At 33.6% G+C, this 10,634-nt stretch overlaps 1 protein-coding gene across 1 annotated transcript; it reads left to right on the top strand.

Annotated features, from left to right (window-relative positions):
* The first annotated feature begins 9,029 nt into the window (after nt 1-9,029).
* LOC133331281 (U6 snRNA-associated Sm-like protein LSm5) lies at nt 9,030-10,127 on the top strand. The gene is made up of 3 exons (XM_061539681.1): nt 9,030-9,078; nt 9,828-10,024; nt 10,098-10,127. The coding sequence occupies exons 1-3, from the start codon at nt 9,030-9,032 to the stop codon at nt 10,125-10,127; spliced, it is 276 nt and encodes a 91-aa protein (XP_061395665.1).
* The last annotated feature ends 507 nt before the right edge of the window (nt 10,128-10,634 follow it).

The raw sequence follows: 10,634 nt of genomic DNA, 5'->3' as shown, positions 1-10,634 counted from the left end.
TTATATCGTTCAAATGGTCACTCAGTATTTGAACACCGAAATGGACTTATATTCCAAGTGTCTTTCTTCAATTTATCAGATTTTACATGAAGTTGATCATGTTTGACGCCGTTCAGTTGGTCAAGGCTAGGGCACTACTGAACGACACTGAAGGTGTAGAATAAAATTCTGTGTCGTTCAGTGAGCAATGTCGTTCAGTGATCGACGACGTTTGGTAAACAAAATAGTTCATTGAACGACAATAATAAACATTGGACTATGTCGTTACTCGTTCAGTGGAGTGACTCGTTCAATCAAACTAGGTCTTTCATGAACGACACAAGACAAATTTTAGCCACTGAACACAAGCTGTGCGTATATTTCATGGGAAGATATTTTCATTTCAATTTTTAAAACTGAATTTTGTCAAAAGCAAATTTTTGAAAAACTTATAAACATATGACGACATGAGACTACCTTGTATTATTATGTCATGTGATAATAATAGTTTATCGAAATAGAATAGGAACATTTATGTAGGCTGTATTTGCCGATTGACTTGTTTGTAACAACTACCTGTATTTATACACCTTTAAACACTGTTAGGCATCAACATTAAAATTGCTGACTGAATCGGAAATGAGATGACAAATTTAACACTCGAAAACATGTCTAAAATAAACATTTCCATATGAAATGCCACATTTCTCAACAAAAATGCGCGTCATAATGAAAGATGACTTTCCTTTAATAAGGATTTCGTTTTTAATCTATAGGTAGAGCTATTTTCGCTGTGGTCATACGTACATATACATACACAGGTTCTCAAAAACATTTGTGTATATAAAGTAAATAAGTATTTGTAAAAGAATATCAGTCTTTACGTTTTCTATTTAATAAGTCTTCAATTACATATGTAAATATATATCGATAACTATATGCCTCTTATACTCTTCTCGTTTACAAATTAAGCTAAAATTAGGTATTTGAAAAATGACAGGAAATACGTTAAAATATCTCTGCAACAGTTTAACTATAGAAAATCGTTGATTGCTATGTATGGATATCGCAAAATGATGTAAGTATATTTTATACCGATTCAGAAAATGTCTAAGTGTTGCCTACGGATCCACGAAGTTACAATTTCGTCGTATTACTGTGGAACACATGTAATGTACACAACACAAATTAGTTGTAGATGCAAATTTTCCTATAAATGTTCATGGTATCTGGGAACCTGATTTAATATAGGACTACGGGAGTCATTTTATGCTAACTGCAGTCGGTTGGGGGGGTTCGGTTCTTCCTGACTTAGGCCATGTTCGCATTACCTCATTATTTTAAAGACTCCCTATTTATTTACGTGGACAAAAAATGAACAAGATTGTGTGGTGCTTATAAAATAACTCTCTAAATAAATGTTGAAATTGAAAAGTTGTTATTTAGAATATTTTACATATGGTGTATAGTTCCTCTGATTTCAATGAGAAACCTGGCCTCATAACCCTCGCCATCCTATTGTTCTAATGGCCAATAATATTTATTAGAACCCCTGAAATCCACCTACCACTACAATATTATAACCCTATTCCGGTTTTAAGAAACGCCTAATTCTGATTAGCAATTCATTCTGAATTTTATTTCAAATATTTGAACCATAAATTCATTAAACTACTACTTCGTATGCGGAAAAGGAATAAAAAAAATACCGTATAATTAGTTGTATTATAGTTCTGAATTCCACCTCTATTCCTACATTTAATATCAAGTTTATTACCATTAAGTACTCTTCATACACATAAGCACTATTTTCCGAAATCCACACTTTAGCAAAAACGTACAGGTTCCATGTAATTCCATTTAGAACTTTTCAAACACATAAGTATACATTTTCAAGACTACCTCTATACCGTCACCTCCACTAAATTTAGTACCAAAAACCCTTTGGTCCTTCTTTCTAACTCTCTGTCAATGACCAACATTCTAAATTTTAGGTTTCCAGCTCTCTCCGTTACCCAAATTCAAATTATTCCAAATTTAGTCAATTTTCTACTCTATTTACTATTGGTACACATAAATTCGAGTTTCCAAAGTTGTCTCCATAGCTCAACACTACACTTCAACAGTAATCTAAGTTCCAAATTTCAAGATTCAACCAAATCCAAATTGTTTCAAATTTAGTACACATTTAGTTATTCTCATACTCATAGGTAAGAATTTCTTTATTTATTATTGTTCGTAGACGTAAGTATGAGTTTCTAAAACTGCCTCAATATCCCACTGAAACAGTAATTTTATTCATTAATTTCAGGATAAAAGCCCTATCTCTTCACATAGATCCACATTATACCATATTTAGTACTTTTCGTACTCATGAGTTCGAATTTCCAACACTGTCTCAATCCTTTGCTATAAGAGTATTTTTTTTTCAAATCCATCCATCTCTATTCTTTCACACAAATCTAAATTGTACTAAACTTAGTACCATTTAGTACACATAATTACGTATTTTTAAAACTACCTCCCCTACCTCATCCTACACTCCAACCTTATTTTTAAGTCCAAATATTATTATTATTTAGTACCAATTAGGTATTCTCGTATCCATAAGTACGAAATTCCAATACTTTCTTAATCTTGTAATTTTTTTTTTTTTTTTTTTTTTTGTACTTCTACGTCGTCAAGTATGTTGGTGGTTAGAACACTTTCGTGCCCATTCACCATGACCGGTTATAGGTTACTTGCAAAGTATCAGTACTCTTTTATTTTCTTTTTCTTTTTGTTTACAGTATGTGCGTGTTTACAAAGGTATAATAATGTAAATGGCGTAAATAAGAAATCAAAAACAAAAGCAAAGAATAATATCAAAATAGATAAAAGTGAAATTTAAGCAAAGATGACGATTATTTACAAAAGAGTCAAACTTCGATTTTACAAAGCGCAATGAAATTGATTAATTCATCTATATTTTTTTGGTTTTTGGACATCAGGATTTCCGGTAAGTTGTTAAACTTCTTGAACAATCCAAAATCGTTCCTATGATTCTGATACTTTTTGCAGGAAAAAATAATGTGATTTTCATCTTCAATTTCGTTGCAGGTTTCACAAAGATTTGAATCAACAATTCCAATTCTGTGGAAATATTTCTTGGTGTAAGTATGTCCAGTAAGCAATCGATTAACAATTTTTATGTTTTCAGGTTTCATGTTGGATGATAAGAACCAGGGCTGTTTAGCAGGCGCCGGGAAATATTGGTAAAAGTAAGTTCCTTTAGTACGTGAGATATCCTTGTAATTTTCTATAAATTCGTTCCACAGGAGTACTTCAATATGTTTCGACGCATCTGTGACCGACAGACAAAAGTTTATTGGTGAACCAGCATTAGCAGCATGCTTCGCGAAATAATCGGCAGTTTCATTTATTGGTATGCCGACATGGGAAGGTATCCAGACGAATGAGATTTTTGTTAATTGCGAATTTATGATTTTATTCATTATATTGTACACAGTGAAATTGTGTGATGTGTTATTTTTAAGCAAAAGACAAGCATTTTTGCTGTCCGTAAATACAGCAGCTGTACTGACACCGTCTTCAATCATCAAATCTATTGCCTTTTCAATTGCACATAGCTCACCGGTAAGAGAAGAAAGTTTTTCATTAATTTTGAAAACGAAATTTTGATTGGAGGATATGTTGCAAACAGCGCAACCAGTATTATTGTTGAAAACTGCAGCATCAGTCGCCCAAATAGATACGCCTTCCGATCTGAAGCCGTTAATTAATTCGTAGTAGTGACCTTTAATGTACTCCATTGGTGTATTGTGTTTTTTAGTGTTAAAAATGTCCAAAATGAAAACCACCTTGTTGGTCGGATTTAGATTGTAACCAATTTTGAGATTATCAAATACTGTGCGAAACTTTGTATAAACATATCCAAGACTGGTTTTTTTCGATATATTTGAAGTGAAGTATTCGTACAAGGAGAAGTTGTATATTTTAAGTCTTATTAATTCTTTAGCCGCCAAATGTTGAGCTCTTAGATCGGTTGGTAGAGTACCAGCAAGAGCGCATACAACATGATTTGGAGTGGAAGGTACTAGACCCAAATTTCTCCTTAACAACTGATTTTGAAAACTTGTTAGCTTCTTGTTTATATACGTTGGCCTGTGAGCCATTGATGATATTGCATATTCGGTCTTTGAAAAAACAAGCGCTTTTGACAGGTTTACAGCTTTTGCGGGATGAATTCCACTTTTTGGACCTGTGACCATTTTTAACGCATTAACAGTATTTCTGCAGGATAACATCACCTCTTCGTAATGTTCCTTGAGTGATAGGCTGTTTTTAATATGCCTTCCTAAAAATTTAATGGACTTAACAACGTTTACTTGGACTCCATTTAGTAAAATATGAGGATTTTTCCGACCTCCTTTAGCCACGTACATTACGGAAGTTTTATCAGCATTCACATCGAGGTTAAGTTTTTTTAACAAGGATACCATATTATTAGTTTTTATTTGTAGAATATTGTTGGCGCTCTCGAAGTCGGGGCTTGCCACCAGCAAAATAAAATCATCCGCATATTGAAAAATATTGGTGTTTTCGTCAGCCAATCCATGAAGACCTAATGTGTATAGGTTAAAAAGTGTTGGGCTTAAACAACTGCCTTGAGGAATCCCATTGTATATATTTAGTGTGGAGTTACCCATACAAAGCGTCCTTTTGCAGAGAAAATTTATAATCCATGATCTAATCTGTAGCGGAATGTTTATTTCTATTAGAATCATCTGCAGGTAATTTATATCGACACATTCATAGGCCTTCGATACATCCATCGAGAGAACAAGAACCTTGTAATTTTTTTCTTTTGAGGTGTTTATTGTATGTAGTATGTCATTTATACATGTTGAAGTTGACACATGTTTGCGGTAAGCATATGATCTAGGTGGAAGAATATTATTTTCATCTAGAAATGTGTTGAGCCTTTGTTTGACCATGAGGTTTACGATCTTTGCCAAAACAGAAATTAAAGCAATTGGCCGAAAATTTGTACAAATATCTAGATTTTTTCCTTTTTTCGGTATGGGAACAATTTTAATTTTTCTCCATTCTTTAAAAAACTCGCAGCTTTTCCATAAATTATTAAAAGAATTCAAAAGGTTCTGTTTACTCTCATGGGATAGTTTATTGACCATTTCATATGTGATTCCATCCAGACCAGCTGCAGACGGCTTAGTTTTTTGCGCTAGAACGTTGTTTAGTTCTTCCATGGAGAATTCTGTAGACTGATTATTGTAAATGGAAACGGATATAGTTTGTCTATTATTGGGAACCTGTTCACACAGATGGCGTAAGTAGGCTTCATTATTGTCTGTGTTCCACTTAGAGCCACATAGGGGTTCAAACACTGATTTACAGCTCTTTATGTAACGGAAAAGCGATTTTGAATTAGATAACTGGCTTAAATCTGAAAGTTTGCGACGTTTTGCGCGATTTTTGGCACATTTTACAGCTTTTTTGAAATTAGATATAGCGTTGATAGCACATAAAGCATTTTCAGTGGTTTTGTATCTGTTGAATTTCTGTTCTGCAGCATCCTTTTTACGTAGGAGTATAGTAATGTCATCATTCCACCAAGTTTTGAATTTTTTTTCGGTAGTAATCGGAAAAGTAGAATTTTTAATTGTTGACTCTAATTTAGATTGAATATCATTCATATTGGAATCAATTTTGAGATTAGATAAGTTTTTGAAGAGATGTTTTTTTGCTAGGAAGTATTGTTCCTTTGATGAAAAATTATCTACGTTTATAAGGATTGGCCTGTGATGACTCCCTCCAATGCTTGTATTTTTTACATTCCAATTAAAAGTTGAAGACATATTTGTAAAAGTTAGATCTAACACGGAACCGAAGGAGTTGTCAAAAAGATTCTTTTTAAAAGTTGCTGAGCCATCATTTACACATCGGAATGCCGAACTGTCCATCAAAGTTTGTACAGTGGATCCTGGAACCGTGTCAAAAACGTCACCATATGCTTTGCATCTTGCATTAAAATCTCCACCAATTATAACATTTGACTTTCCATTTAGAAAAATTAGTAGTTTTGATATTTCAGTTTTTAAAACATTGGATTTAACAGAATGCGGAAAGTACACTGAGACAATCGTTAAATTTTGAGACAGGTTTGTAGTTTGACATATTAAGATGTCTAAGTTCGATGCAAAAGGTAATTTTTTCATTTTTATAGTTTTTTTGTGCAAGATGGCAACGCCACCATAATTGTCGATTCTTTTTTTGCAGAATAATCCATAATTGTTTACGTAAGATGATGATGCATTTTCATCTACATTAAAAATTTCGCTTAAGATGCATATATCGACAGAAAATTTGTTTAAGTAAAGTTCTAGATAATTTTTATTTTTATTCAAACTTTGTATGTTGTGCTGTAAGATTATCATGTTCGGTTTGGTTAGAACTGGAAGGTCCATCTATTGCTGGTGCTTTTAAGGCATTTGAAAAACTGTCTAAGATCTGTAATCCTTCTGTACACTTGGCATTGGTTAATGCGGCAGCCATTTGTTGAGTGAACGTGGATAATATTTTTTCATACTCAGAAACTTTGAAAAAATTTGAGAATTCAAAGGATGGTTTAGAGGGTACAATCGTTTCCTGTTCAGCTATAATATGTGCTCTACGAGGTATTGATGCTGCTACTTTATTGTAATTGACTCTAGTTCTCCTTCTGTTGAGTTCATCATTGAAGGAAGTAACTGGTCTTCTGCTTGTTTTAGAAATTTGGGGAAATTGATTTTCATAATTTGGTTCATCTAAAATTTCAGAGTAATTGTTTGAAACTTTAGGGATACATTCTTTCCTTGAAAGGTTGGTGATTGCCATAGCCTCCAGAATATTTTTTTCATTACTGTATCTTTTGCATTTTTTGACATCCATGGCATTATGATCTTCCATGTTGCATAGTATACATCTGGGTAAAGTACAGTATGTTTTGCATTTAATTGTCGACAAACATGTATCACATTTTGGCTCTGTGCAGTTTATGGGACATTCAATGTTTATCCCGCAAAGAAGGCATCTTTTTTTGGCTCTACATTTTACGGCTATATGACCTAAACGACCGCAATTTTTACATAAGCGTACAAGTGGAATATATAAATCCGTCTCCACTATAGAGTTGAACATTTTAAGTTCTTTTACAACGTAGTCCGCTACAATACCTACTTTAATGGTTTGCGACGGCACATACTGACCATTTTCATTTTTGTATTTGAAACGATATACTGATACAGCTTTGAAATCATTGTCGCTGCTGTTGATTTGATCATATATCATTTTGCCAGTGAATTCTACTGGTACGGATTTAATAACATAAAATTTTTGTACAAATCTATCTGGGATAAAAGCATTCAAACCAATAGATTTTACATTTGGATCCAAAACAAAATTATTTGCCGAGTTATAATTGTTGAAGCTCAGGCGGAAGGTTTTATATGCAATACTCTTTGATACAAAATGAGCATTTATGTTGGCACTGGCTAATTTGGCATACAAATGTAATTCTGAGTTCTTTCTTCTAGGGCAAATGGGCTCATCAGAAGTAAGAAGTACATAATATGGACCTGGATGGGCTGGGCTGTAAAGAATTGTTTGGTTTTCATAATTATCATAGCTGTAAATATCTGTTTTGTTTGTGTTTTTGGGTATATTGGATGGATTGGAGGGATTGTTATTGTTGGAGTGACTGTTGTTAGTTGTGTTGGTGGAGATGGACTTTGCATCATTAAAATATTGATTTTCATATGGTGTGAGAGTGGTGTTTTCTTTTGCTGGTGTTGTTTTTGCAGAGCACTGCGGCATTTTATTTTGCATAGAAGGCTGATTATTTTTAAACTTCTTGCTTCCAGGGTTGCTAAAAAGCTCAAATCTTTTCCTCGGGTCTAAACGAGGAGGCGGCTCCTCATCACCCATTTTCGCAGAAAATTGTATATTCTGTTGAAATTAGGAATATTAAATTTCAGCAAAATCACCAAATAAAATAATGTTTGTGTTATTGGTTAGATGGAAGGAATGTGTGTATTTGTGTGTGTATTAGTGTTCAAAGCAAAACAAACAAAACGCATAAAAAAGAAAGCGAAACGGCGCGCACGTAGTCTAAAGTCAACGAGAGTTGAGAGACGACTGTTTGTTACTTTTCATTCATCATTTTCAATTTTACTGAAAAAGTTTGAAAATTTTATAAATATTTTCCAGCTTTCAAAATTAATTTATTTTCGATAAATACCTTCAATTGTTAGGGATGGGACAAATTTCTTGGTTATTCAGAGAGTGATTCGAATTGAACAACGTACAAACGTCGGTGTTCGCTCAGACAATTTTAACATATTTACTTCATAATTAAAGGGCTAAGCAGAATGTTCGCGTTGAGCGTTTTTTGTTATCGCGTTAACGCACGCAAAAAGTTAAAATATATTTAACTCCGAAGCGCAGCGCACATCAACTTCGAGCGTTTTTGTTATCGTTTCCTTGTGGTTATCGAAAATACAACAACCACATAGAAACGATGATCGTTAGTGTCATCGTTTCCTTGTGGTTGTTGTATTTTCGATAACATTTAACGCGACGGATGGCTCAACGCGAGCATTCTGCTTAGCCCTTAAGCAGAATGCTTTTTGCGTGCGTTAACGCGATAACAAAAAACGCTCAACGCGAACATTCTGTTTAGCCCTTAATGGTCGAACCACGAATGAGAGAGGGAATTACGCTCGTCTGTACATGCTCGTCTATACAAAAAAGGTGATTAATCGAAATTCGATTTACTTATCCCTAATCATAATTTGCCTAAACCTCATTCGTAAACAACACGGTTTTCCATTTAGTCTCCATTCCACCTCATTCGTAAACTATTCATCTTTATCGGCCATTTTGTCTTCTCCTCCCATTCGTTAGCAGGTGGAACGTTTTTCATTTTTTTCAGTAGTCGTTTTTATCACGTTGTTGCGGCGTCTAGGACAACAAAATAAATAATAACAATAATGACCGCAGTACCTCCTCCAACAAATGTATCCACTCTGTTACCCCTGGGTGAGTATTTTGGAATGCTACATTACATTGATATATCCGTAATTAATAATTTATGGTCTTATTGAATCCCAATTAGATAATTAGGGAATAAGCCAAGTTTGAGGCCAGGCCGGCAATCGTTCTGAATGTTTTACCACAAGTTAACTTTGGGACACAAATTACAACGAGACATGTTTTGGTGGAAGTTTATTACTCGAGATATGGACATTCAAAGTCCCGTGGGTAGAATTCTCATTGGTTTAACTATCCACTAATATTAATATTTTCATTCATATTTTCAAACGCTTCTATGCTTCCAAAGTCCTAGTATTAAGTATACTAGTATTGTTCGTTGGACAATGATCTAAGACATTTACCTATAGACAGATTCCAATACTGATTATAAATTTATTTAATATGTTGTGCGACGGAACTCTTTTCAAATGATAGATTTATGAAGATTAGCCATCCATGAATCATAAATTTCCTTTTAAAAATAAATGTTTGTGGAGTAGTTTTATCCTTTAAGGTAAATTCATTGTGTACTATGTAATGATTCTGTTCATAAATGGAACACTTGAGTTACATGTGAAATAAATAAAATGAAAAAATGGCATTGCATGCCATTGTGGATGAACGGACTTCGGGAGGGAAATTTTATTGCAGCGAGTTGTTTTGTTGTTCCATTTCAATAAAACACTTTTTAATGGATTGGAATTTATTGGCCCATAGACGTTCCTCTAAAAAATTATTTGCATCTTTTTTTTTAGAACTTGTGGACAAATGCATTGGATCACGCATACACATTATTATGAAGAATGACAAGGAGATGGTTGGTACCCTACTTGGTTTCGATGATTTTGTAAATATGCTACTGGACGATGTTACCGAATACGAAAATACTCCGGAAGGAAGGCGTATTACAAAATTAGATCAGATTCTATTGAATGGAAATAATATTACGATGGTAAGACAAATAATCCCATGAACTCTATATGAAAATATTTAATTATTTTAATTTATTTTTCTATTTATTTCAGCTTGTGCCCGGCGGTGATATTCCCGAGTAGTAATAGAGAGCAAACAAATTTTTATTGTAAATAAACTTTATTATTAAAGTATGAAAACATGTTTCCTTTTAATAGATTCAATATTTATATGCATAAATATGGTGAATGCAAACATTATTAATAGTGACCCATGTTTCAGGGTAGTCGCCATATACTGGTTTCCCCCAATATTTGATGGGGTTTCATCCGAATTGTCTGTATTTTGGTACATTTTTGGATGTTTAATCTCACTGCCGAAAGTTATCAAAAACTCTGGCTCCACTATTCGGTATTTTGAGAATTCAAAACATCGTCTGCTCTTTATCATAACATAAATAGTTTTTATAGATATTTTGAGTATCAACTTCATGGAGGGTAGAAAAAGTTAGGCCCTTAACTAAGTTTAAGTTATCTTTAAAATAAAAACATATTCATGGCAAAGAAGATGTACCGCAGCTTTTAAATGGTGAAAATGACATTTGGTACGTTTGTGTTCCTAGGAAAATACATGGTATGTTCCCTTACTGC

The sequence above is a fragment of the Musca vetustissima genome, unplaced genomic scaffold (assembly GCF_032173495.1).
Source record: "Musca vetustissima isolate MV318-11 ecotype Yass unplaced genomic scaffold, APGP_CSIRO_Mvet_v1 utg12702, whole genome shotgun sequence".
NCBI lineage: Eukaryota > Metazoa > Arthropoda > Insecta > Diptera > Muscidae > Musca > Musca vetustissima.
Note: the sequence above shows the minus strand (reverse complement) of the source record. Positions and strands in the feature narration are given on the sequence as shown.

Bases quoted from the DNA above. Each gene is read 5' to 3' on its own strand.
- LOC133331281 (XM_061539681.1), top strand. From the start codon at position 9,030: ATGACCGCAGTACCTCCTCCAACAAATGTATCCACTCTGTTACCCCTG. The intron at 9,079-9,827 runs GTGAGTATTTTG...CTTTTTTTTTAG, and splicing joins ATCCACTCTGTTACCCCTGG to AACTTGTGGACAAATGCATT. The intron at 10,025-10,097 runs GTAAGACAAATA...TATTTATTTCAG, and splicing joins ATGGAAATAATATTACGATG to CTTGTGCCCGGCGGTGATAT.